At 53.9% G+C, this 27,302-nt stretch overlaps 1 protein-coding gene across 3 annotated transcripts in view; it reads right to left on the reverse strand.

The window, feature by feature from the left end:
• GATA3 (GATA binding protein 3) overlaps positions 1 to 19,254 on the reverse strand; it is a 29,520-nt gene extending 10,266 nt beyond the window's left edge. Inside the window, exons 1-4 of one of the 3 annotated variants that reach the window (XM_010349682.3) lie at positions 19,071 to 19,254; positions 8,725 to 9,333; positions 5,801 to 6,337; positions 525 to 670 (exon numbers count right to left, since the gene is read on the reverse strand). In XM_010349682.3, coding sequence (XP_010347984.1) covers positions 525 to 670; positions 5,801 to 6,337; positions 8,725 to 8,965 — 924 coding nt within the window. In that variant the 5' untranslated portion in view covers positions 8,966 to 9,333; positions 19,071 to 19,254. Of the gene's footprint in view, positions 1 to 524; positions 671 to 5,800; positions 6,338 to 8,724; positions 9,334 to 9,732; positions 10,086 to 19,070 lie in introns of those variants that run through there. The other 2 variants (XM_010349683.3, XM_003939027.4) reach the window with 2 other exon arrangements.
• Positions 19,255 to 27,302: the final 8,048 nt, after the last annotated feature.

Below are 27,302 nucleotides of genomic sequence, written 5' to 3' on the forward strand. Positions count from 1 at the left end.
TTGCTGGTGAAACCTCTGAAATGCAATTAATCAGACCATCCGTTTTAAAGCATTAGCAGAACAAATCCATCCACAGCACTGAGTCTGTGAGCCTTCCTGGGAAGCCGCATGCCACAACTTCAGGAACCCATTCTGGACGGTTTCTGGGACATCCCATCCTCATACTAAATGTCTCTGTCTGTCAAACAGTGCTCATGAATGCATTTAAACCAGCTGCTCTGGTCCTGTTCACATGATTATTCTATTTGGGAATACACTGCAGATTTGATAACCAAGAACTCAGTCTCTAAAAGTTTCACAAGTGACTTAAGAAACATGGATGGGAAAAAAGAGGGAGGGAGAGCTGTTCTGTGTATCTAATTTGAAAAAAAAAAAGAAAAAGGGGGAAAAAAAACTGTCCCAATCCAGCTGACATGATGTGGGGCAGTCCTGTCAATTTCCTGCAGAAAGCTGTTCTTCCCGAAGAGAGGAAATGAGAAACCCGGAATGGTCAGCGTGGAATCCATCCCTTCCTGAGAACTTACCAGCCTTCGCTTGGGCTTGATGAGGGGCCGGTTCTGTCCGTTCATTTTGTGGTAGAGCCCACAGGCATTGCACAGGTAGTGCCCCGTGCCATCTCGCCGCCACAGTGGGGTTGAGGTTGCCCCGCAGTTCACACACTCCCTGCCTTCTGGAAACAAAAGCGCAGAGAAGCCACTTAGGGAAGGAACGCACGCAGGCTAGCTGACAGTGTTTGGAATTGGGAGAGAAAAGTAAAATGGAGAACTTTTTTCTTTCTCCTTCCTTTTTTGAGGAGTGTGTCCACCTCCACCTCTTTCCTAGATGCTCCAAAGTTGAGCTGCAGAATGCTGTCCCTGCATGCCCGTTCTCCGACACACATGGAGGCGCCCGCAGAAGGGGCAGATGTCTCCTTGCAACAGAACCCTGTTCTTTGCTTGCCCAACTTGATGGAGAAGATCGGGCAGGACCAAGGAGGAACGCAGATTTCAGCTTCAAATACTTCCCTGAGAAAATCTTGAGCCCTGGATGGTGGCAAAAGCCACACATTCCATTCATTTCCCTCAAAGGAAAAAAAGGAAGACAAAGGTGACCCATTATCATCATGGCTCTGTCTATATAGATTGATTAAATAATGAAGATTGGGATGGGGGAAAAGGAAGGATTCATCAATGGCTAGATAGGTGAACAGATAATAAATAGGTGTATAGATTGATCAATCAGCTGATTGATTGCAGGAGCTAGGGTTTTAGGTTTTACCTCCAATCAAACTGTAAATGTCCTAGGCTGGAGAGGAAGCGATTAGGACCCAGGAGGGATTTCCATAGCTTTCCAGACACTGTTACAGAGACTGAAGTTAAAGGATGACCCCAGCCAGGGGGTGCTGGGGGAAATGCAAACTTTAGGCAGGGAACCCGGAAGAGGGGGAGGGAGGGAAAAAGGAAAAGGAAAGGTTTGGGAGGGCAGCCAGTCAGAGGAAGATCAGGAGAAGCAGCAAGTTAAGGAAGGGGGATGGCTGCTCATTAAGGAAGGCCTGCCCGCAGTTTCTCTTTTTCCAAAAACACAAACAAACAAAATAAACGAAAAACCGGCCAGGCCGGTAGGGAGTTTGAGCAGCATTCACTCCCTCAGCTGGGGCTGGAAAGTGACCCAGACCCACCCAGAGAGCTCCTTGGAAGAATCCCTTAAATATCCACTTCGAGACGCCGGGGGAGTTTGCAAACTGACTTCTTTTTACCTTCTGCAGGAGAAAAAGAAAAATGCTTTCTAGGAGAATCTCCTCGCTTTTGGGGGACCTAGGTGCCCCGAGAAAGCTAGGACTCCTGTTCCCTGTGGGAACAGGAAGGTCAGCTCAAGAGGGGGGCCCTGGAGGGTGGGTGGGGAAGAAAATTGAGCCCTGAAGACTGTTTGTTTTAAGAGAGTAATCAATGACCTCCAACCTGCTTGGACCACTGGAATGGAGAAAGAGAACCCAGGAGGGTGCTTGACAATGTTGATTCTCCTAAAAGGAGGAGAAATCTGCCTTGGCAGACCTAGGACCTATTGGGCCTTTGGAAAGCCCCAGACCAAGTGGGAGGGAACTAGGGGGTTCACACATGATCCTCTCTAGGGACAAGTTCTTCAGGAAAGTTAAGAACTTGCAAACGGAAGAGGGTCTTGCATCCTTTTTCATGAGAGTCAGGGATGGTGCCCACCAGTTTTTGTCTGCTTTTTCCAAAAAAAAAAAAAAAAAAAAAAAAGTGAGGTTGTAAGAGGGTTTTTTTTTTCTTCACATTCCAAAAGGTTCTTAGCCTGGGGTCCCCAGAGAGCCTTCGCTGTGCCCAGAACCCCTGAGATTATACACAAACACGCCGCAGCGTGTGCCAAAGGCACCTTCTTTAGTACCCAATGGCTCCTCTCAGTTCTTGAAAAAGACCCAGGCCTGAATCACACCCAGACACCTTTCAGTTGGGGTCAAAAGCCTGAGGGATGTCGCAGACTGGATGTGGGGGAGGCTGGGAGGAAAGAGTAAAGGGTGAGTGGGCGAGCTGCCGGCTGCGCCTGAGCCAGGAGGCCACAGGCCTGCCTTTCCGCATCCCCGGTGGCCCCTGGGTCAGCCCCTTCTAGGGCAGCACTGGCCCTGTCCCAGCTAGGACTGCAGCCCACTCCCCTCCCTGCCCAGACAGGGGACCCCCAGGCTCCTCCCCTACTTGGGCACTGGGCAAAGGCAGTGTGAGGAGAGGCCGCTGTGGTTGGAGGCAGGGGGCATGATGCTGCCCGGCTCCTGAGCACCCTGGCACCCTAGCGCTGGGGGACCTCCCAGCCTGACGTGATCAGTCTGATTTCCTTTCATTTGCAGGGCGGTGGGGAGAGTGACAGTTTCCTTTTCAGAAAGACCTTGAAAGCTAGCAACGGTTACCTCTTCAACAAGGATGTGCACATTGGGGCAATTTTCTGTCTTGATTCACTCGGCAAGTTCGCCATTGCCTCGTATGGGCTTTTTCTTCTTCTTTTTTCCTTGCTGCCTCTGGTGTGTAACTTCACCAAACAGCCAATTTTCCTAATGGAGGCCCTGACTCCCTCCTGCCTTCTTTCCTCCCCTCTCCTCGCCCCTGCCTGCTGTGAGCTGCTCAGACAGACACCTCTCTCTTAGGTGACAAGAACCACAGAGCTGCGAGGCCTCTTGACATTCAACAGCTGCTGGCACATGCCTCTTGCTCTGCCTTGGCCTGAAACCCCGAAACGGGCTGTGGGAGGGGGTAGGGAGCAGGGCAGGAGCTGGTTCAGGGGACGGTGGAGGGAGTGCTGGACTGGAAGGGTGGCCCTGAGCTAAGAAGAGGCCCTTGACACAGAGACTGTGTCTTTTGTTTGCAAAGCTACATCCCAGCCCCGAAAACCCAGGCGTTGAGAAAGCAATAGGTGCCCTAACCACAACGTCAACCGTTTCCAGCAACAACCCTGAAAACCCTCTTCTCTGTGTCCTCCTTCAGCAAATGCATTTGCAAAGAAGAGGTTAAAGGGGGGAGGGGGGATAGAGAGAGAGCAACCACTAAAACCAAGAGAATCCCCTCCTCAAGAATTCCCACCACCTCCACCCCCTGCACAAGGAGGGGCTTCTCGAAACTTCCCCTCCACACTCCCAAAAGTCCCAGCTCGCTCAACGCCCCCGCCAGGTGTGCTGTTCTTGGTTTTAATGACTGTGAGAAAGGAATCAAGAAGGAGGAAGTAAAAAGGCCAAATTGCCATGGCGTCCTCTCCCCCTCGCCAAAAAACCGAGATCGGGGTGTCGGTATTCCCAGCGCTGGCTTAGGGAAGCCGCGGCCCTCTCTTTCTCCCCTCCATGTTCAGAGTCTCACGGAAAGAGAGGAGAGAAAAGACTAAACCGAAGGCAGAAAGTGTGCACAAGAGAAGGGAAGAAATCAAACACGGAAATGAGGGTAGAGAAACCAGAGTATCTTGGAAAAGTTACTCTGTCCCCTCCCCACCGGCACAAACCACTACTCCGGCCTCAGATACCACGAGCTCTCCCCAGCCTCATAGCCTTACCAGAAAAGAGAACTTAAAAAAAAAAAAGAAAGAAAGAAAAGAAGGAAAGAAATGCCATCACGACCTCAAAATGCACAGGTCTGTTCTCTTTAGATTCAGCTTCCCCGCCCGTGTTTTTGAGTCGCGCTGCACCCCTCTTCTCCTTAATCCTTCCCTCCGCTCCCAAGCCCAGCCCCGGCAGAGGCACGGCGGCCACTCTGCTCCTCCAGCTCTCCCGGCCTCTAGCTTTCTTTTTGACTCCACCAGCCAGCCTGCCTCCCTCTCCCTCCTGCCTGCTTTCATGTACTGAACATGCAGGTCTGAGTTCTTCTGTCAGCCTGACCGCATCCGGACTCTATTAAAGTTCCTGGCTCGGGATAAACAATGCAACTGTCGCGTGCAGCAGTCTGAAAATAATTGGATTAGCTAAAACATATCAACTAAATAGAGACAGTCCTGCTCAGGCAGTCGGAGTGAATGTCACCCTGGAAAAAAAAAAAACCCTGAAAACTGATCTCATGGTCACTGGGCTCCCAGAGTACTCCCTCTGAAGTTTTTCAAACCGGAGCTTTGGGAGCTCGATTTCAAGGCTGCTCATCTCACCCCTAAAAGACAAGTGATTTTCACGATTGCTTTCTATATAGGATCTATACAGAGAGAGCGCAGAGGCAAGACAGTTAAAGCGGACCAGAAATGGACTCTGAAATAGACATGCCTAAGGAGACGTCACAATCTTCACCAAGACTTGTCTAAAAACAGTGAAATCTGTCTCAGAGAATCCCTAGCTCTCTCTTGACACAATTACTCTGGTTAGAAATGAAATTGGTGATGGATCGATTTATTTTTAAAGCCGGAGTAGTGTGTGTGCGTGTGTGTGTGCGCGCGCACGCGTGCGTGTGTGTGTGTGTGTGTGTGTTTCCATGCAAGTAATGACACCAATTGAATAAAAAATGCAGCAAGCTGCTAGGCAGGGTTTGCAGTTTGGAAAGGAACAGAGCACAGAAAGGTGAAATACACACCTGGAGCACTTTTCCAGTCCTTTCTACCTCCTCTGGCTTCAGCTCAACCCAGGAATATGTCCTAATAGGGCTTCCTGCCCCTGCCTGTACTGAGAGCGCTAGGAGACACTGCAGGTAACTAACTGACCCAGGCGATTTGATTTTCATTCAACTCTGCTCCCCCAATGCAAAGCCGCCTTTTTCTCCCAGTTCAGCTAACAGCCCCCTTTTCCACACAGGGAATATACGTGCAGCTTTGGCCAGGCTCTCGCACGCACGCACGCTTTGTTTCTACAAGTCTAATAAAGGACCGTCCTCACTGCATGGTCCCCTTTGAGTTGAGCGAGAGGAACAGTCAGAATGACAGAGGCCAAAGGGGTCATCGAGGGACCTATGTTTGTTTAGGCTTGGGGAGGTTTCGTTTTAGCATGAAACACTCAAGATTTATTCCCTCGGCCTTCCATTTGGTCTTGGAAACTGACTAAAGGTTACCAGCCCAATCCAGAAGTCCTGCGACAGGCAGGAGAGGGCATGACTTTGTTTTTGTTTGTCTTTTTTCTTTCCCAGCTCATTGGGGGCTTTTAAATCAGATCCCACTTCCCCTCCGCTTCCGAGGCCAGGGGGAGCTAGAATGGGAGGACACACAGTGCCCTTCCCGACTGGAAGAATGGGAAGAAACGGCATCTCAGTGGGCTTTGGGACACTCCGGCTTCCCTGAGGGGCCCCTCTGGGTGCGGCAATGGATTGAGGAGAAGGGGAGGTAGGAGGAGAAAGGGTTCCAGGGGAGAGTTGGCTCCTACCTGTGCTGGACCGGGCCTTGGGCCTGGACTTGCACCCGAAGCCGGTGGGGGAGCCGCCCAGCAGGCTGCTGGGGGGGAAGAGTCCGGAGCTGTACTCGGGCACGTAGGGCGGGTAGGTGGTGATGGGGTGGTGGGCTGATGAAGAGGCGCCCCCCAGGGCGGTCATGCTGCCACGGGAGTGCGAGGACTCCAGCTTCATGCTGTCGGGCAGCGGCACCTGGTACTTGAGGCACTCTTTCTCATCCTGCCGGGCCGAGCCGGCTGAGCCCGGGGTGGACAGCGACGGGTCTGGGGAGACGTCCTTCGGCGGGGTGGGCGGGAAGGTGAAGAGGTGCGGGCTGGCGTGGCCCCCCGACAAGGAGGAGGATGAGGCTGGGGGGTAGACGGAGAGGGGCCCCGGGGAGCCGTGGTGAATGGACGTCTTGGAGAAAGGGCTGAGGTTCCAGGGGGAGGCGGTGTGGTGGCTGCCCAGGGCTTTCCCGCCGTCCAGCCAGGGCAGGGATCCGTGAAGCAGAGGCGGGCGGCACACCTGGCTCCCTGTGGGGCAGCAGGGAAAGGGCAGGAGAGAGAAGGAGAGTGAGTGTGAACCTGGGAGGCCATCAGGAGCACCTGGGTACTCTCTCCCTCACACTGGCCTCCTTTTCAGCAAAAGCCCAGGCCCACTCTCCCTTCCCAGTGATCGAAGGGGTACCTGCTGGGCACACCTGGGGCTCAAGCTAGGGGCAGAACCCTCACCCCTAGCTCCCACAGGATGTCCCATCAAACCAAGCAGAATGAAGGGCCTGCAGCTGACACCCGAGAGGGGCTGCGGAGTGAAGGGCCCCTTTGCTTATTCAGCCTCTCCAGATCCACCATCTCAATCACATCCCCCCAGGCCTCTCTCTAGAACCTGACTTGATTTATGGGTTTCCTTCAATGGCCCTGAGTTACCCGGCTCGGACTTAATCCCAGCCAGCCTGATAAGAGAGCCGGCTGTGAGTGATGAGGCCTGAAGGATGGAGCCCGGCCACACAACTGCTCACACCAGAAAACCAACCCTAGAGAGAGGCCCAGCTCCCAGCGCCCAATGCAAGAAGGAGAGGCCTTGGGACAGCAGTCAGGAGACTTTCAGGGTTTGTTTCCAGAAACCTAGCACAGTGCTTGCTCAGAATCACCCAGGCTGCCTGCAAAAGGCCTGAAATGGGATTTGCAGGGAAATGTTCATTGCTCATTGCTCGGGCTTTTGGAGAAAGTTCCCAAGCCTGGACCCTGGAATGGCTCTTTCTCTGCTTTTCTCACCCTCCCAAATCCTATAGGAGACAAAGATAACATAAGCCCCATGTGCCCTCCATAAAGCTATGATGCCACCAGTGCGATATATGAATTTTCACCTGAGCCCCTAAGACACGAAATTTCAGTTGATGTGTCCATTTTAAATCAAAGATGACTCGGACAGAGTCTGTTTAGCCTTCATTTAAAACACACAATCTTAAGGTGGCTGCAACTCATACACTCTGAGGGGTACGTTTAAAAAGCAAGCGCAAATCCAGACGATTATTGATCTTTAAATCCAGTACCTGCCTCAGCATTTGACATGCAACCATTAAGAACAATACTGAAACTAAAATCTTAAGAGAGAGGAAGGGGAGGAGAGTGGAGAGGGAAAGAGAGTTCTGTGAACACCAAGGGTCAAGATTCATATTATGCAGGAAGTAGTATAGTAAATAATATTAAGTCTGCTCTACCGCATTTCCACTTAACTGCTGAGCTGCACAGAATGTGGGCAAAGAGCGCCCCATCTGCAGAAACGATCGTTGGAAACCTGGCGACAGCAGGGTAGAGAGGATGCCTGCTGCAGGAGGGGCTGTGTCATCCGTGCCAAGGCAGGCTCTGAGGAGGGGATCAGGTCAGACTTCGGTCTGGCTGGACTCAGAAAGCCTCACACTTTTTCTGCCCAATGTTTGAGTCCTGTTTCTTCTTTAGGAAGAAACTTACAGCTGCAAAGGGCTCGATATTTGTTCCTCAAACGACACAGGCCTGGTTTTCTTTTTTACATTTCGGAACTCTCCTAAACTCTCCAGGTGAAAGTGGGAAAGAGCTGGTACTGGAATTGCCTCTATTTAAACGGGGGTGTATCCTGCATCTTCGGTGGGAGCCTAGTGGAGGGCAGTGCCCAGAGACAGGGTAAAGCAAGAGTTGCAGGCAAGGAAGCAACTGGAAAGCAAAGACGCAGGAAAATTCTGTGCAGCCGGGAATCCGGGAAACCTCAGAGCCCTCAAACTTAAGACAAGGGTCTTTCCCCAAAAACTGCTTCAGTATCGGAATTCCATTCCTGAAGCCAAGAGGTAGGAGACCTGTCTAAAAACCAAAGGCATCAGCTTTGGAAAAAGGTCAAGGAGAGGGGTGTGAATAAATAAGTCTCTGGGGGCCTTTCTGAAAATGTGCGAATTGAGGGACGCTGGGAAAGGCCCCCCCTAGAAAGAGCTGGCGGGTAACAGGGAGCGCCAGTTTTTGTTTTGTTTTGTTTTGTTTTGAGAAGCCGGGTTCCAGCCGGGCTTGGCCAGCGCCGGCTACCGGGCCCAGAGAGCCCGGACCCGCGGAGGCAGAGCCCGGACACCCCGCGCCTGGGGACATCCCGGGACCCCCCAAAACGTGCGGCCGCGCGGGGACGGAGGGCTGCGGCCTGGCGCCCGCCAGGTGAGCGCCAGGCCCCAGGGCCACCAGCCGGGAGAGGCGCCTGCTGCGACTCTTTCAAAACACGCTCTCGCGACCAGCCAGAGGCCTTCCTCGCCCATTTCCGGGCCCCAATTTTTTTGTAAATGAACCAGGAACGGCTGACTGGGGCTTTCGCTGGGCCTCTCCCCGCCCTCAGGTCCCTCCCGACCTCCCCGAGCCGGGACGGCGGACGCGGCCGGCGGGAGTCCCCGCACCGCGGGCGCACTCACCGTGGTGAGTCGGCGGGTACCTCTGCACCGTGGCCCTGACCGAGTTTCCGTAGTAGGGAGGGACGTGGTTGCCTTGGCCGTCGATGTTAAAAAGCACATCCACCTCCTCCGGCAGCGGGTACTGCGCGGGATCCATGTAGGAGTGGCCGAGGCCCGGGTGGTGCGTGTCCGGGTGCTGCCCGTTGAGCACGGCGGGGTGGTGGTGGCTCACCCAGCGCGGCTGGTCCGCCGTCACCTCCATGGCCTCGGCTGCACTCGCGCCCTCTCGCCGGGCCCGGAACCCGCGCGCGGAGAGGGAGGGCGGTCGGCCTGAGAGGTCGGGGGGCTCCTGCCGTCGGAGGGTCGGGGGTCGTTGAATGATTTGCTTTCGATCGGGGGATCGAAGGCTGGGAAGGAAAGGCGAGCAAAGGAGAGGGTTTTTACAAAATAATCTTGGAGGGGTCGTTTAGCAAAGAGAAGAAGGAGAAGGCAAAAATCCAAAAACTGGGTACGGCAGGATAAAAGGGGACCAGGTGGTAAAAGGGGACGACGACTCTGGAATTCTGCGAGCCAGGCTCCTCTGCACCAGGGTCCTCAGCCGCTCCGAGGCGGAGTCCCTCCTCGGGTCACCTGCAAGGGAGAGAAGGGGAGACGTGGGTGAGCCCCTGAGTTGCTGGAGTGGCACCACCTCACCTCGCGCCGCCCGCCCGCCCCGCGCACCCGGGACCCGCACAGGCGCGCGGGGACACAGCCGGGAGCCTGCAGGACTCTGGGACGTCCCCGCAGCGCGCCTCGCGGGAGCCGGGACTGACTGAGCAACCTGGAGGACAAGTCGCAGGGCTGACTGTTGCAACTTGGAGGACAAGTCCCTCCCTTGGGGACGCCGGTCCCGGGACTGTCCTCCCAGCCCTTAGAAAACCTCCAAAAGAGGAGAGTTGAGTTTTTTAAATTGCCTTAAGTCCTCCCAAGTGGATGGGGTGGGGGAGGAATCAAACAATAAAAAAAAAAAAAAAAGTCAGCAGTACCAACCTTGGTAGCGAAGAGCAGAGAGGAGGAGGCGGCGGCGGAGTACGACCTGCTCGGTCAGATTGCGTGGCTCGCTCTGTCTCGCTCTCTCTCCGTCTCTCTCTCTTCTCCTCTCTCTCTCCCTCTCTCAGTATTTTTTTTTTTTTTTTTTTTTACAGGGAATGCATTCTTTCTGAAAGTATCAAGACGGCGCCAGGCAGCTCAGTGTTCGCAGACAGCTGTGGCGCGACGCAACTTAAGGAGGTTCTAGTGTCATCCGCGCCGAGGGGGGAGGAGCCTGGCGCTGGCGAGTAGGGGACAGGATCCCCGGCACACGGAAACTGCAACCCAAACCCGCTCCAGGACTTCTCCCCCCGCCCGGCGCACCCCCGCCCCTCCTCCCGCCCCTCCACTGACCGGAAAGGGGCACCGCGGAGGGCGGCCGCGGACGGAGGGGCGGCGGGCAGGGTGGGCGAGGCCCGGGGGGCTCGGGGGCGGACGGGAGGGAACGCTCGCTCTGGCCCTTTAAATGTGGCCGCGGCTCCTGCCGATTCATTCGGGCCGGGTGAACGAACTAGGTCCTGGCGCAGGCAGCCTGCCCCACTCATGAAGTTCATTCCGCTGGGCAGACTTTTCTTTTTCACACTTTGATCAAATAGGCAAGCATGAATCGTGACTAGGATCCAGGGCAGGGTGTTTGGGAGAACGCATGCATGTGGGGAGACCTGCGCGTGAAACTGATCAGAAAAACAAAATGTGTCTCGTCGAGGTACTTTGAGATGTGCCTTTTGAGCCGATTTCCTAAGAGGGTGAGGCATCGGGTAAAGGGGAGATGCTCCGACGGGAGCGTCCGTGTCACTGTTGTCATTGTCACCTCTGTCCCGAGCCTTCCGCGCTCTCGAGCCCACGGAGTGAACGCGCTTCAGCCGCTGCCGCTGCCCTTTCCAGACCTAATGTTTGTGATCAGTGTGTGCTTCTGACTTGAGTAGCAATGGTGAGGGATGAGAAGGGGGAGGGGAGGAAGAGACGGGCTCTAACTCGCCCCCCCACCTCCGAGTACGCTCGGTGTAGACAGACAGAAAAACTCAGTCTTCACTCCGGGGACCCAACTTTTCCTTTCGCCCCGCCCGGAGCCCTACTTACTCCGGCTCCCGAAGTTTCTCCCCGAGTCGAGGAAACCAACCCTCGGTCTGCACCGACCCCAACCCCGGCCTCCGGGCGGGACTCCACGGCGACCTTCCCCGGTGCGCGGGGTCCCCAGGCCGAGCTCTGCGCCACGGGCACCCCGGGCGGAGGGCACGCGGCTCCGCGGCGCCCCGGCGAGCGGGGCGGGGCGAGCGGGGGCGGGGCCCGAAGGGGCCAATCAGCGGGCGAGGCCGCGGCCGTGCCGCGATTGGTCCGCCCTGCGGGCTCCAACCTGCTCTGCCCGCTCGGTCCTTTGAGCCACTGCATCCCCTAGCGGCGCCCTGGTGGCTGCAGCCGCTGGACCGAAAACGCTGCCCGGGCGAGGAGGGGTCAGGCGGGAAAAGAAGACTCCAAATCCACTCTCTCTTCGCCCCGGGGCGATGCTGCGAGCAGAGGGAGTGGGTGCTCCCGCAGGCTATCCCAGGGACGGGGCAGAGAGCTTAACTGGGGGTTTTATTTGAATTGGAGACATAGTTCCCTCTTCGCTCCTCTACCCCATAAAATTCTCTACAAATGCAAAAATTCGAGATAGAAGAAGACGTCCCTGAAAGTAAGTTCTGAAGGATTCCTTTCACGCGGTGAAGGAAAAACATCAATATGCAGCTTCAACTTGGTGTGTGGGGGTTGTCGTGTTTTAAGACACGATCCCTGTAGAAATATTAGTAAAACGTATTGGAAGCAGTAAGTGGAAACGTGGGTCTTCCTGGTCTTGCGTTTGGATCTTCTTTGGAGTCACCTTCTTAAATCTGATGTTTGTTTGAAATCAGAGCTGAATTTCCATGTACAGGACAAAAAGAAAGAACCCCAATTGTTTTCAAAGAAAGCTCTCCCCCCACGTTTCTCCTGAGCCCACTTGGCCTCCCGTTATTAGGAGGCCCAGTTAAGAGGCATCGATTTTCCTTTCGCTCTCTCACCGCTCGTCTCTCCTGGGCCAGCCAAGCTGCCCGCATCTTCTGCTCACAGCGCTCTCTAAACCTTTTAATTATTTAGTTGCTGTCTAATATTCTCCGGAAACCTCTCCATAAACAAGGAGAAATGAACGCACACACGTTTTTGCTAAGAAGTCCGGGATTCAGATTAAGCACCGAAGCCGAAAGAAAAAATGAAAAATGCTTCCCCGCGCGTCAGTCGGGCGATGGATGCGCCACGCAGCGTGAGCCCGGCTCACAGCCACGCTTAAGACTAAGCGCCACCCTGGGTCCCGCGCGCCTAAACCTCGGAGCCCGACAAAGAGCCGAAGAGAGCAGTCCCCTCGACAGAAACGCTGCGGACGCCAGGTCTTGAAAATGCTAACTTCTGAGGCTAAGAATGATTTTAAAGACAAAAAGAAAAGGCTGGCGAAGAGGCCTTCCGGTGCAGGGGCGCCTCTCCGCTGATTTTGGATGGGGAAGTAGGGATTATTCGTTTAAATTCTGTCGCCGGCACCGAGTTGTACGGGCAGGGGATGGAGAAGGGCAACCTCCACCTTTAGAAAAATAAAAGATCTCCAAGGCCCCTCTTGGTCTGGGTGGTTTGAGGCTGGCAGAGAGGGGTGGGGGGCCTGGGGCTAGATGCCCTGGGTAATGGAGCCAGCCGGCAGGGGGTATTTAACATTTAATTCCCAGCCGGTCCGCCCCTGTTCCAGGACTGACAGTGGGTAATTGGGAGAGAGGACGTTGCTCTTTTGATGGCCCGCGCCGGCCAGTCTCGCCGACGCCACACTGGGTTTGACGTCACGGGCCCAGCCCGGGAGCCCAGAGCACAGGGCAGGGGGGGAGGGAAATGGAGGGGAGGGGGAAACCGAGGAGGGAGGGCCGAGGTCGGCCCCGGGACCCACGGGGAAGGAAGGGGGAAGGGAGCGAGGCCGGAGAGGCTGCGGCGCGTGGCCTGAGGCGGAGAGCCGGGCTGCGGGGGTCCGAGCCAGGCCAGGCGCCGGCCTGACCCGCCTCGCCGGCAAGAGCAGGCCGGCTTCCTCCTTCTTTGGCGGGCGGGGGAGGGGAAGGGGGCTCGTGGCCGGGGGGAAGGGGAGAAAGGTGGTCCTGATTCTTCTCCCTGTGCCGCGGCCGCAAAGCTGATCCCGGCCTCCTGCGGAGACGCCTGAGCGCCTTCCCTCAGTCCTGAGGCGACCCCTCCCCAGGTAGCTGGGCCTTGGCCTGGTCTAGCGGGTCGCCTTCCTCCCAAGGAGCAGCCGGCGGAGCTGGGCAGGAAAGCGAGGAGGCAACTCGGGAGGATGCCGCCGCCGCCGCCGCTGCAGGGCCCGGGGTTCCTGTAAGGGCACAAGGCCTCCCTCACCAGGGTAAGGGGCTGGTGATCAACCTGGACGCCTGGGACCCTGGGAGCAAGCATCCCAGAGCCAAGCAGGCAATGGCGCGTCCACCGCCTGGAGAGGAGCCTGGGCCCGGGGCGGCGGCAGCCGGTTTGGCCTATCTGAACCCCCAGGCCTGGGAGCGGCTGCTTTAGGCGTCAAGTTGAGTGGGGTATGTGTGTCCTCTGGGGGAAAAGGTGAGAAATGGAGTCAGACTTTCTCCCCTCGGCAGGGGCTAAGCTGGGACCCTCACACACCCCCAAACACATGCCCAAGACCAAGTCCCTCCCACCCGTCCTCCCTGGGCAAAGAGACCCTGTCCCGGTGGAAGTGGAGAAACGCACTCCGGTACAAAAAGCAGAGGCCGTCGCGCAGAGAGAAGGCGCAGCTTTCCCAGGCCCAGCCCTAGGGTTAGAGACCCAGGGCGCGGAGATGCTCGCGGCCGGCGCCACCCACCCGAGCCAGGCGATCGGCGCGTCCAGGCGAGCTCCGCGGGGCCGAGGTGCCGGGAGAAGCGGCCCCGGGTGCCCGCGCGCTGCCCGCCCAGGGCAAGCAGCAAAGCCGAGCCCCTGGGTTGAAGTCCTGAAGTTACTAATCCCGCGCATGGGGAGAGAGCGTGCCTCGGGCCGCCGGGGGCGGTCATTTGAGCCTGTTTACTTAAAGACTTTGCAAGAAGAGAGCGCGCGAAATAGTCGGATTTCCAGCGAGGCAGCAAATATTTGCAGGCGGGGAGAGAGAAGCGGAGCAAGCCGAGCCGCCGAGTCCCTCCCGCCGGAGCCCCGGCGCCGGCCTGGGCGGACCCGGCCGCGCAGTTAAAGACAGAAGAGGAGCCGGGAATCTGTGGGGCTGGGGGGTGGAGAGCGACACCAAAGGCCAGAAACTGGAGCCGGGCCCCAGGACCCGGCGAGCGGGGACTGGGGGAGGAGAAGTCCCTTCCCATTCCAGCTCGATCAATCTTGCTGGGCTGCGATCGGTCAATAAAATCGGTGTGAAGCGGCCGCTGTCGCTGTGAGTCTGGGGAGGAAGTGGAGGCCAAAGGTGTCGAGGCCGGCGCCAGCTCCTGGCACCAGCTGGGTCCGCGAGTCCGAGATCTGCAAGCTGCAGGCCTGGGGCCAGAGCGTTGCAGGGAGCCTAGCGCGGCCCAGCGGGGCCTTTCATTGGGTGTCTCCATTTTAATAGAGGCCATTGTTCGAGCAATTAGCGAAAGACAATAACCGCCCAGAGGCGTTTAATTCGATTCCGAGAGCCCGCCGGAGTCCGCACCGGGGCGCTCTGGAAGAGTGGCCCAGGCTGCCTGCAAGGGAGGGTCCGCTCTGGGAGGCGCCGGCTCCTTTCCTTGCTCGTTTTGCCTTTGGTGTGGGAATTGGAAAGGGCGACTGAGGCAAGATGAAAGCCCGGCTAGGGCGACCTCAGCCAGGCCAGGGCGGGAAACCTGTCCCCGGCCTCGCTAGCCCACGCCGGGCGCTCCCGGAACCGCCGCGCGTTTCGCGGCGCGCGTCCAGCAGTGGCTGCCGCACAGGTCCCCAGCGCCTGTTCAAACGAGAAGCCCGAGGACGGGGCCGTGAAAACTGGCCTCCTTCCTCCTTAGCCCAGAGTCCCCATTTCTGTCACCCGAAACATCCAAATTTCCTTCCCTACGGTGGGAGGAGGAGCAAAGGAGAGACCCCGGGTAGTGGCGCGCGCACACCTTCCTCTGCAACCCAGCCAGCCTCACTGCCCCCTCCTCCGCCTCGGCCCCTGGATTAGGTTACCCTGGCGGAGCGACGGTTTTTACTGGATGGGAGAATAGCACAGGTAAAGCTGTATAAACAGCTCGCTGGCTGCCGGGCGAGAGGGTTACGCCGGGGACACGGCTCCAGGCGCCACCGCGGGCTGCGGCACGGCGCCACGGATCGCGCAGGTTAAATACATATTATCCGTGCATCTCTCACCCAGGCCCGCGTTTCCTTTCCCTTTCGAGCAGGGAGCGAGATCTAAACGGGAAAAGGCAGTCGGGCCGTGGGCAGTGCTGGTTGAGGATGCCGGCCCGGCAAGGCTAGGTCTTTTCAAACAAAACCCAGTGAGCTGGGAACTTCAGGGAAAACAGAAAACGAGGGACCCTAAAACTCACTGGCAACGGGAACATGACGGAGGCGGGCGCGTCCAAGTGGAAGCTCTTATGCAGGCTCCCACGCCCACGCGTCCCGGGCTTGGGGTCTACCTTCCCCTCGAAATGAGCCATTGCTTTGGGGGTGGTATGTGGTTTGATTTACCCTTTTGTCTTTTTCTCATTTCTTTGCTTTCTTTTTCTTTTCTTTTCTTTTCTTTTCTTTTCTTTTTTTTTTCTGTTTGTTCGTTTTGCTTATTCATCTATCATCGTTTAAAACTCGGAAGGAAACCAGCCCAGGCCAAGAGGAGCCGCGAGCCTTGGGGAGCGTCAAAAAAGAGGAGAAGCGCTAGATCTCCGCCCTTAGCAGGGCCTCGGCCTTACGTCGAGGGATGCTGACCCTCCTCCCACAGCCGCTACCACCACATTTTCCCCGGTTGAGAAAACCCCTGATTGTCGCAAGATAAAAATTAGGTAGGTAGGGGTGCAGCGGAAAGAGGGAGACGGGCAGGGAGAAGAGGAGATTTCTGCCTTCGGGTTTAACAATGCACATGTGAGGGGGGCATCAGTTGCGGGGAGCCCCGGGTTGTGTAGGAGAGAAAGAATTCCCCTTGAATGTGAGTGGAAAGGAATTGGAGTCACCCTGGAGGAAAGGGGCTCTTTTCGGCTCTCTCCCTTCCTCCTCTCTCCCTTCCTCCTCTCTCCCTTCCTCCTCTCTCCCTTCCTCCTGGCCTTGGCAGGTTGGGGGTGAGGTGAGTGCCACGAGAGAAAATGACGGACGGGATGGAGGCAGCCGAGCCGGCAGCCCTGGGTCTCCCCAGCTTTGGATCCCTTGCCCTGCCCCCAGCGGCATCAGTGACTCTTAGCCAGGGGCTTGCTACTTCTAGACCTGGCCTCTCCTCCCTCCCAGGGGGTCCCTCAGCCACACCGCTACAGCACCCAGGACTCCAGACCCTGCACCAAGGAAAGGCTCCAGCCGGACAGAAATTGACCCATTTCAAGGCTTGGCCCACAAGGCCTTAGTACTGCCAGGTGAGGTGGGATGCACATGGGGCTCAGGCTGGCCAGTCTGAGTCACCTGCTTCACTCCCCCAGCCTGGCACGGTCACCCACCACCTCGCAGCCTCCCAGCCCCCAGCCCTGGCTTCAGCCGAGTCTCCTGAGGCTGCTTTAGTCTGGCGTTTTCGGAGGAGAAGGAGGGTTTTATCTGGGGACTATGGTGTTTTGACTCCTCTAGATTAGCCTAGGAATTGGAGTGTGATTGTAGCGGGACAATTGGGCAGGGGGAGTGTTCACAGCAGGGGTAGGAAAAGAGGGGGAGGGGGGCTCCATTCAGATCCAGGAGACAGTAGAGGCGGGCTTTTAAAAGCACAAACCGTTTGTGTCTTCCCTTGGACCCGTTGGAGACCCCTGGTAAAAGCCGTGACTGCCTGGCTCAGAGGTGCGAAGGAGGAGGTTTGGCGTGCGCAGGCTTCTCCCGGCCTCCCTTGGTCCTGGGCTCCCTTGGTGGTGCCGGGCTGCCCCCTTCCCGCTCCCTGCTGGCAGCTCAGTTCTAGGCCACTTTCCACCTCGTGGACCCCAAGAAATTTGTTTTATAAAACAGAACAGCCACCAGACGCCTATGCCTGTTCTTCACTAGCGCCAGCAGACCCACAACCACGGACACCGGACCTCAGCAGGGACGCCTTGCGCAACTGCTTCTTGCTGGGTGCTGCACCCACCTCTGCACCCCCAGCTGTAGTCAGCCAGCAGCCAAAGCAAAAGGGGGATTCCTCAGTTTGTTCCGTCCGAGGCTGCAAAGCCTCTCTGGCTATTCCTACCATTAAGAAAAAAAAAAAAAAAAAAAAAAAAAAAAAGGTGATGGGAAAGATTTGGTCTGCACACAAAGACATACCAGGAGAAGAATGCACATTTTTGTGCAAAATGGCTCAGGCACCAAGAATGAGACATCACTTTGGTGCAGCCTAGAAATAGTTAAAAATAACCCAGTGCTAGAGGACAGAGGTGGCTTCTGCCCCACACACCTTATCCAGATCCCTAATTCCCTGCCACCTCCCATGGTTCCAGAACACAAACTGCTTTAACCGACAGAAGAGGGTTTCTCAGCCACCTGGCTCCTGCCAGTTCCCCAGGCACTCTGTGTGGTCCAGGGCAGCTGGATACCCCAACAGAAAACCCCTACCAAAGAATGCTCAGGGATGCCCACTTCTATCCCTTCTCTGCACCCCTGACTGTCCCCACCTCATTTATCTTCCACAAGAAGGCAGGGTGCAAATGTCAAATAAAAATATAGCTTCCGAGGTCTCCCTGCTTTTGGTGGGGACAGAACAGCCCCAGTGCTGGGGCTGGCAGACACCTCTTGTGCAGAGTGGAGGATGGGCCCACGCACTGCAGCCACTCTGCATCCTCCAAGCCTTGCAGCCTCCTGGGCAGGGGACCCTGGGCTTTTCGGGGCAGCTGGCTGGAAGCTGGAAGCAGAGTCTTCTGCTTGATGCCACTGAGAGACTCCATAATCAGACCCCCCACCTAGCGATCTGACACTCAGTGGTGTCTTGGTCTGAACTGACACCATGCCCTGACTAGGTTCAAACGGATAGAAAACAATTCCGTTCTTCTGAATGGCACAAACATGTCATGGTAAGCCCCAGCCACACACACATACTACCAGCCATTTGGGCCCCCAAGCCTCTCGTTTACAGACACCTGGGTGGACTCAACCAGCCTGGCTAGACCCCCAGCCCACCCACTGCCACGGCCACTACCTTCTCTGCAGCAGCCGCTAAGCAGAGGAGGTTTCAGGAAATGCTACTTCACCATGTGTCCCTTTTAAATTGTTAATCTCCCATCTGCGACCCCATGTCCCGGCGAGCATGGACAATGGGGAGGAGAGAAAGACCAAGAAATATGGGAACCAAACCCAGGAAGAGGCTGCACCGTTGGACTCACTTCCACCCTTGCCCTTGCCAGAATCATCAGTGTCAGTTTCTTCAGGAACCCTGTTGGTATCCGGGAGAAAGAAAAGGCGTGTATGATACAACAGTCCTGCCCAGATTCACTCCACTTCACTGACGTTTTAACATTGTCTTCAAGCGGGAACTGCTGCTGAGTGACCTTTTGGAGGGCTGTTGGTCTGATGTCCCAGGAGTTAAGTCCAAATCTTGTCTTCTCCGCCCCTTCTGCTTTGGATGCCCCTGGGTGCCCTGTGGGGAGGCTGCGGTTTTCTCACCCACCTCAGGGTGCTCCTGGAAGCAAAGAAGCCTCCCGACCCCTAGCCTCCTTCGGGTACGCCAGATGCAGACACATCTGGGTTCCAACTTTATCTTACAGCGCACAGCTGTTTCTTTAATTATATGCAGAGACAATGAGCCTCAACACACACTTTTAAACAGAGGAAAATAAACATAAAATTGAGACTGCAGCCACCTTTAGGAGAAGGCTCCTGGGCTCAGGGGTTGTTTTCCCCAATCCTCTACCCTCCTTGCAGTGGGAAATCTGTGTCCAGCCCTTTCCAAGCATTCCCACCGGCTCTCATTTTTCCGTTGGGTTTTTCTTCACATCCCTACTTCGACCAGCTCTTTCCTGCAAACGAGGACATCTACACGCTCACACACCATACTCGCCCAAGGTCACCACAGAAACCCAGAGACTTCCAGCGACCAAAAAAAGAACAATAAGAACTGGGTTCTAGTTCAGCTTCTTTCAGAGGCAGTCCGCCCTTTGGAGAGGAGCCCTCCTCCTAATTCTCTCCACGTGGAGAGGGGAGAGGGCGTGAGGAGTTAGAGAGGGAAGAGAGTGATATTCACTGACCTGGGCAGCTCGCTCCCGAGGGCCAGCTGTTTTTTATTTTTTCCTGACTCGCCGGAGATCTGAAGGCAGAAATGACAGGCAGAGTTCGCCACTGTGGCTGCCGCTGCCGTCCTGGCCGCTGGAACTGCTCACCGCATCTCAGGCGGGCTTCCAGCGAGAGGTAAAACCTGGGCGACGTGCGTCCTTCCTGGGAGCCCCCTCCCCTCCGCCTTCCCTGCTCACTGTAGAGAGCGGAGCTCTTCCGGGTTGCGACGAGGGAAAGGGAGGGAGGGAAGGAGAAAGGGGGGGGGAAGGATTTCACCCCTTTTTGCAAACAGGCAAACAGCACATCAGGGGTGTGTGAAACTGACAGAGCTGGGGGGTGGGGAAAAGCGGCCTGAAATGTGACCGGCCCCTGGCGCCTGCACGGTCCTGTGTCTTCTGGCAGGGTTGGAATTAACACTATACTTGTCATCAGAAGTGTGGACTGGGTCATTACCATAGGTGTAAACCCATGTGTGATATTTTGCTTCCACTTCTGGGAGCACTGGGGACCCAGGGGGAGCTTGTCCGGCCAGTGGCGACCAACAGCAGGGCCCGGGAGCTAGGGTCTCTGCCCTCTGGGGCTTTCCCTCTCCCTTCTCACTATTTCTCCTGTTTTTGTCTACCCGATGCCTCCAAGACGCCCCCATTCTACCTTCGTCTCTCCTGAGCCGTAGCTGCCCCGTAAAAGTTAGGAGGTGCAGGGTGCTGGGTGACTTGGCTACTACCCCCGGCCCTCCTCCAAGGAGACATAAGAATATTTGGAGATGGGGTATCCTTGGGCACACATACTAGAGGTTCGGGGGGATTCTCTAGGGGTCTCAATTCTTTTTAAGAAGACTTCCAGGGAAAATCTACCTTCTAGGAGAGTGAGATAAGAAAGCAGGAATCAGAGGTCATGCTGGAGATAAAATGTCTGAAGGAAAATGATCCGGTTCCGCTACCCATAGGGCCAAGTAAACTCCAGCCCTCCCTGCAAAGCCGCCTCTCTCTGGTACCATCCCTACCCCTGCTGGTGAGGAGATCAAAATAACCCACCGAGAGAATCTGTCATGAATAAATTTCGGCAAGAGTAAAATGAAACTCCATAAACATTGGGGTAGAAAGGCCGGAGTCCATCTGTTTTGACAGGTAGAGCTTTCCCTTCACAATATTTATACAACAAGAATATGGAGACTGACTTTAAAAATAAATAAATCTTTGGGGAGAAATAAAACAAAATTTATCTGTGGCTGGGCCAGGAAGTCAAGAGGTTTCTTGTGCTCCAACCGGTTGGGTAGGAAGGAGTTGCTCTTTTCATGGGGCAAAGGGTTTGGGGGTGGCCATTTCCTGGCAGGGAGGCCAAGGCACTGGGTCCCCAGACTGGGGAGAACTGGGATGTGGACAGAGGTGGAGGTGAGGTGAGGACTCAGCTGCGTGGACATGGGGTGCAGAGAGCAGTTGAGCATGATGCCCAGGCTGGGGGGCCACGCTAGGAGCCGGGCAGCAGCTCTGCGGGGTGGGCCTCCTGTCCTCTCCGCTGGATTTGTGGCCTGCCTCCAGCTGCCCGAACCCCAAACCAGCCTCCACCCAGGGGCACCCCAGCCTGTTCCCCAACCCGTGTGTGCCCCCGCCGCACACCCTGCGGGCGGGTTTAGGCCCAGAACCCAGGGAGAGAGACTTGGGATTTGCCAGGCTGGCCAGTTCTGTCTGCCCTCTGGGGAGCCCCGCAGTTTTGCCCCCTCCACCCCTCCCCCGTCGTCACGAATGCAGCCCCTCCTCCACCTTCCTGCCCTGTCCCTCCCGCCTTCCGCCACCAAGTGGCAGAGCCACGTTCTAGGCGCGTTTCGAGGATGCAGAAAGGCCATCTCTTGACAGCTTGCACCCAACCTGTTGCCCTGACGAACGGGGTCGGGGTGCGGGAGGGGGCTCTCTGGCCTGTCCTAGGAAGGCCCCTGCTGCTGGGAAGAGAAGTGTAGCTGGCATTGCGGACCCCTGGAGGGTCCAGACACCGCCTCCTTCCGTCTCACGAGCTGCTCTCCTGTGGGGACTAAGGCGGGGACCCAGGGAGGGGTGATCGGTCACCAAGTCCGCAACAATTGTCTCCTTAGCCTGGGCATTCACTGTATCCCAACGCGCCGTCCACTAGGCCAGAGGGGCCACTTTCGTCTTCCTTCAAGTTCCTCTCTCCGGCTTCTCGTCGTCCCCATTCTCCTGCCCCTCCTTCTCCTTTCCCCGCCCTAGGCTCGCCTCCCACAGGAAAGTCCTTTTCCCTTAGAACCTGGAGCCTGCAACAGCACCCTCTGAGACCCAGGACAAGCTCTCCTGTCCCTCCTCCCTCCCCCGGGCCACCTGGGCCCTGCGCTTCCGCGACCCTGTCTCCGCCCGTTCCCCGTCGGTCTGGCGGCCCCGCTCCCCGTTCCTTTTCTGCTGACGCGGGCACTTGCTTTTCTTGGGTCTAAAGTGGCTCCTTGGTGAGGGGTTGTGAAATCTGATCGCCTGCACACCTCTCCCCATCACCCCAATTCTACCTTTGAAGGAGGATGTCTTGATGGAAGGAAATTTGGCTGCTAAAGAGATTCAGGCTTTCAAAAGAAAATCCAAAGGGCTTAATAAAAATACAACTGTTTTCCAATGTAATAGTCAGCGGCAAATGCTGCCAGCTGGGCATTTCTGGCTGTCTTGATGGGCTTCGGGGTGGAAATCCTGCTGAGAGTGAGGTATTCTAGGAGAGTTGGGGCAGGTTTGAGGGAGGGGAGGAAATGGGGGAGAAAGAAGAGAATTTATTCTGAGAAGGAAGCAAAGTGAGGGAAATACTCCCTGGTCAGTCACTTGGTCAGACTTCCGGGGCAGTAGGGCTGAAGATTTATTTTTGATGAGTGGACATTGGGCCAGGCACACAGGAAAGATACTGCTTTAATGAAGACCCAAGTTGCTTCCTGAATTTTAAAAGCTACCACTCTGGCTCACTAATTCGTGGCTCCGGTTTCTGTGCGTGTAAATATACTTGGGGGTGACAGAGGGCGAGAAGAGAAGAGAGTGATATTCTGTATTCAGAGACAACTGTCTATAGCTTACACACTACCTGGCAAGGGAACCCAGTTGCTCAGAGCGTGCCTAACCTAATGTGCCTGAGGAGACAGGGTGGCTTTGTCTGAGATTTGAAGACTTTCCGGAGGGAATCTTTTCATTGAAAAGTTTTTGAGTGGGGTGCATGCCTGGAGTCCCAGCCCAGGCACGGACCCATTCACAGTCACACACAGACATGAGCACCCACTGCTGGTCACCTCTTCCTCACACACTATGAACCTGCACCCTAATCAGGTCTCCCTGGCTCCATTTACCCTCCTGAAGCACCTACCACCAGCCTTTTAGCCCTTTGTGGATTCAGAGCTGAATCAGCTAGAGAGATGGACCAGAACCCTGGGCCTGGAGACAGAGCCTAGTTTTGGGACTCTTCCTGAAGGCAAATGCCTCAGCCTGATTGGCACCTGCACCAGCCGCTTTCAGTCCGGTGGTGCATCCTGCCAGTTTTATAAGACCACATTCCTACAAGCGAAGGCATTCGATTGGCTTTTAAATATAAAGAGAAGTCACCCAACATGTGAAGGTAGAAGACGGATCAGTAAATGACTGGTAGATAATAAAAACAGTGTATCCAGATCTCCACGATGGTCACGTAGATATGAAGTTCACCTGTTAGACAAGGAAAAGAGATCCTGTAGGAAGAGGTCATCACTGGCAGCACCTCCAGTCTTCCTAAGAACGTGTGGCCACATGGAGTAGTTCTGTGTGGAGCTGCAGAACCAACATATTTATCCCTCCAGGTTTCAACGTCTTGTTTCTTTTCCCTAAAACACATAATATTTTTCTTTCTGCCCATCAGTGTTCAGTGCCACCCTCCCTTTTCAACTGTTCTACCTTCCTACAAATACTCAGATTGGTTTAATTCTTTAAAGTGCACTCTGCCACATGACAACACACACCAGTGGGTTTGAAAGTTCTAATCTTCCAGTTCCACTCATTGAGATTTATTTTATTGTAAATATGCGTGGGGATAGGAATTGAGAGGGCATAAAGGAGGTATCACATGGGAACAACTCAGTTTTTTGCTGCTTCTTATAAAAGAACATTTTTGTTAAACTCAACTTTCAGGACCGTGACTACAACTACATTTCCGGGACCAAGAACTGCAGCATCGGTAGGGCGGGTGGGTGGTTGGGGCATGGCTGGTCTGGAACTATGGACATCGCAAATGAAAGTTTAAAAAGCAGTGACTGGAAATTAAAAAGAAAGAAAGAAAGAAAGAAAATCAGACCTATTCCACCCAGGCGCCCTAAATAAATAGCCCCGTTTGCAAATTCCTATCAATTATTACGTGATGGGAAAAAAATCCTATCTGAAAATAAAGCACGTGGACGTGGAGAATTTTAATTAAATCTTACTGTGGATATAATAACATGGAAGTGATTTTTCATTCGGCGCTTGCCTGCTCACCAGTGTTTTATGGCGTTTTCTTGCCTCTGACTTTATTTTAAAATATTAGACGAGGTGGAGAATTATAAACGACTCTTTCCTTATCTGTGCTGCTCACATATCCAGGATCAGAGGAGCTGATTAAGAAAGAAGTCAGAGGCAACGTTGGATTCATAATGATTTGGAATAATGAATCCTTATCTCTGCTTTCCAGATTATCTGCCTTTCAGCTCCCAATGTTTTGTTACATGGGATAATTTATTGCATCTAATACATCACAATGAATCTGATGGTAGAAAGTGATGGCCCATGTTGTGAAAAGGGGGCCCTTATTTTTTATCCTGGGGCAATGAAACTGCTTTTTGCAGTTTTTAATTGGGAAAATATAAGGTAGATCTGATTTAAAAAAAAAAAAAAAAAAAAAAAGAACTGGGTATAATCTTGCCTGCTCCTGCTTTACCACATTGCTCTTTAATTAGTGTGTCAATTTCAGGCTGAAATTAACAAGATCGACCCGAAACCAGTGCTTAGTTTCTCCCCAGCATAGAGATCGTAATTTTTAACATGATTCATTTTTATGAAAAAGGAGATAATTAATCATAAACACTGACGAAAGCACAGGGCCAAGTTAAGATAAAATGCCATTTGCATCTTTATATAGAAAGATACCAATAATGTTAATTTCTCTGAGATTTTCTCTCTCCTCATCAGAGCTCGTCCCCACCAAAACTCCCACCCTAACTCCTGCCCACCACTCCAGCCCCATTCCAAGTAAACAAGAAGAAAAAAATCAATTTCTGATTTCGCTCCATATTTATTGCTCTCTTTTATAAAAGTATGCAGATGTGTCATATATATATATATATATATATATATATATATATATATATATATATTCAGCTCTCCTGGCTTTGTCTGTTAACACAGGCAGAATATGCATAGGTTTCCTCTAATTAGATCACAAGGGTGGGAGGGTGCTCCTAGACCCCACCCCACACCTACCCTCATCAACTTCCCTCCATTTTAGAGTTAGAGAGAAGAGGATACACATCTCATTTAATGGTTAATTAGTTCCAATAATTGGCATTTTTGTTTCCTTTGTCTTGTACCCTAACGCCAGAGGAACAAAAGCCACCTCAACGCAACAGGCTTTACTCCCTGCCTCTTACAGGATGGATTTCAGAATCCAAGACTGTACGGGGAGACCCCTCCCAACCTCTGACAGTACCAGAATCTCCGGCTTCAGGAAGTGGAAGGGGCAGGAGTCATTGGTAATTTGCTCTTTAAGCTTTTTGTGCCTGTTGATTACTTTCTGGTTGCTTGGATTAAACAATCGTTGCAAATATGCAAACCAGTGAGAGGAGATTCATACATATTCGTTCTCCAATTGTTCCTCTTGACGTCAGATCATAATTTCCTGGTAATTGGATGGCTTGCACCGAATAATGCTCGTCTGAAATTCTCCACGTTTCCCTAGGTTGCAGCAGATTTTGTACTGGGAGATGGGAAGAGGACTTTTTTTTTTTTTTTTTTTTAGAATTATTTTCTGTTCACTGTAGTTCCCATTGTCTCCCTTCTCCCCTATACTTAAGAACACTTACTTCTGAAGTATGAGGATCTGGACTTGATTTCCTGAGACTGTAATTTCCCAGACAGTTCTTGAGTAGTTTGAAGAAGGTTGACATGGGCCAGTAAAGATGGAGGAAATGGGTCTGGTTGGGACAGAGGCAGGGGTGAGGTCTTGCAGAGCACAGCACCCTGCCCTCCCTCTGCTTGGACCCAAAAGAGCAGCCTGGAATGGTCACACCCAGCACCCACACAGTTTTCCTCTCCTGGGGTAACCCAGGGTTCTCATTTATCCTGAGTTCCAGTCTCAATTCCTGACCCTGTCCGACACTCTCAAGCTAAGTAGACAACCAAATAATTATCAATTTTTTTAAAAAAAGCTTGACTTACGATCAAAAAGATAGTTCAAGTTTTAGGTGGTGGTACAGGGAGACCCAGAAAATATTCCACATTTTCTAGGATATTTTTTGCTTTGTCTTCCAGTTCGTTCTCAGCATAGTGGACTTCAGACTTCAGATTCCAATTCTGTATTAAAATAATCTATGACTTGCCTCTTCTTCCTCTCTCTTCTCTTCTCCCTTTTCCCTCTCCCTTTTCCTCCCTTCCTCTCTTCCCTCTCTTTATGACACATCACTCCAAGAATTTCAAGTATCAATTATAAGTAATATTAATTTCTCAGCCCCAACCAGTGAAGTGTGGATGATCTGATAGGAGCATAAAAACGGTGCTTCCCTAGATGAAACAGACCAGTGGAGCCTACTGGGCCGTTTCCCATGCCCAGATGAACATTCAATTTTCCGGCATTATCTCCGCACTTAAACTCGCTTTCTCCATTTCTGTGCCAAGATAAATTTGCATAATATTTGCAGCTGTAATTAGCTGATGAGCATCTCCCAGCCTCCCCCTTTTGTTTCCCACTGCATTTGGTCTTCCATTGATGCTACGTTTGATCTTTAATATCACAGGATTCCCGATAGAGGATTGCATATCTTATCTTCCCGCTCCAAAATCTTTTAAGAAGGAGAGAGAAAGGGAGAGAGGGGGCTTGGGGGGAAAGCGTGAGTGAGGAGAATGAAGCGTCTACTAATCAGAGTTTGAAAAGGTTACATTGGAAGAAGGTATGGGGAGTGGCAGAACAAATAAATGGAAAAGGAGGGTGAGGTGGGGATGGGAGAGGCTGGACCAGGCTCTTGGAACGGGAGAGCCTGGAATAAACATATTATTTAGAGACTTCAGGAGTGGGGCTACGGGAAATTGGGAGCTGGGGCTGGACAGTGGACAGATGACGATGCGGGAAGTGGGGTTCGTGGCCAGCCTCAACTTCGGGGCCTGCCTCCCTTTCTGGAGAAGCATAATCGCCACGCTCTGAGTGAGACGTCTCTGTCCTTTGCTCCCTTTAAGCAGAAACTGGAACTTTTGAAACCAGGTGACTACCTTATCTGCTCATCTGTTTGTCTCTGGCTAATAGAGAGCTCAGCACTCCTGAATTCCTAATATGCCACTGACACTTTTCATCCTCTCCAGCCCAGTTAAAAAAAAACCACTCCCCTCGCCCCACCAAAAAAAAAAAGTAGAAGAGAAAAAGAAGAAAGATACAAGGAACTGAAGAAGGGGAGGCAGTGAGTCGGTGGCTGTTGAATGGTGTCGCCTCCGGGAGTGGAGCAAAACCAGAAGAGCCCCCCGCATCCGCCCCGGGCTACTCGTCATTGTTGTTTTGTTGTTTTTCTCCAGATCGGGAGTTTTTGGGACGTGGGTGGCGCCTGGTAGGAGGGGAAGGCACACTGGAGGAGCCACTGGTTGGATTCGTGTTTGTGGGAATCCGGAGGGGGAAAGGGAGAAAGGAAAGGAAAGAGGGAGAAGGAGGAAAAAAAGAAGACAAGAGAGAGTCGATTTTCATGCCAATCATTGGAACAAATAGCTAACATTTAACGTTTACACCCGCACTGGCGGCGCCCTGGCGCTCCGCGGACCCGGAGCCGGGCTAAAATGTCCCGAAAGCCTTTGGAGAAAACGAGTTTCCAGCTATCAGGTTCGCCCCGTCTCCCCCCTTTCACCAGGCTTCGGTTTCAGGCTGGACTTGTCCAATGTCTGCGTTACCGCTGCGAGCTCCTAAATGGGTGTCAAGGAGGCAAATATCAAATAGCGCCGGGGTCAGGGCGATTGAGTTAACCACTGGGGCCTCAGGACTGG

Source organism: Saimiri boliviensis, chromosome 8 (genome assembly GCF_048565385.1).
Source record: "Saimiri boliviensis isolate mSaiBol1 chromosome 8, mSaiBol1.pri, whole genome shotgun sequence".
Lineage (NCBI taxonomy): Eukaryota > Metazoa > Chordata > Mammalia > Primates > Cebidae > Saimiri > Saimiri boliviensis.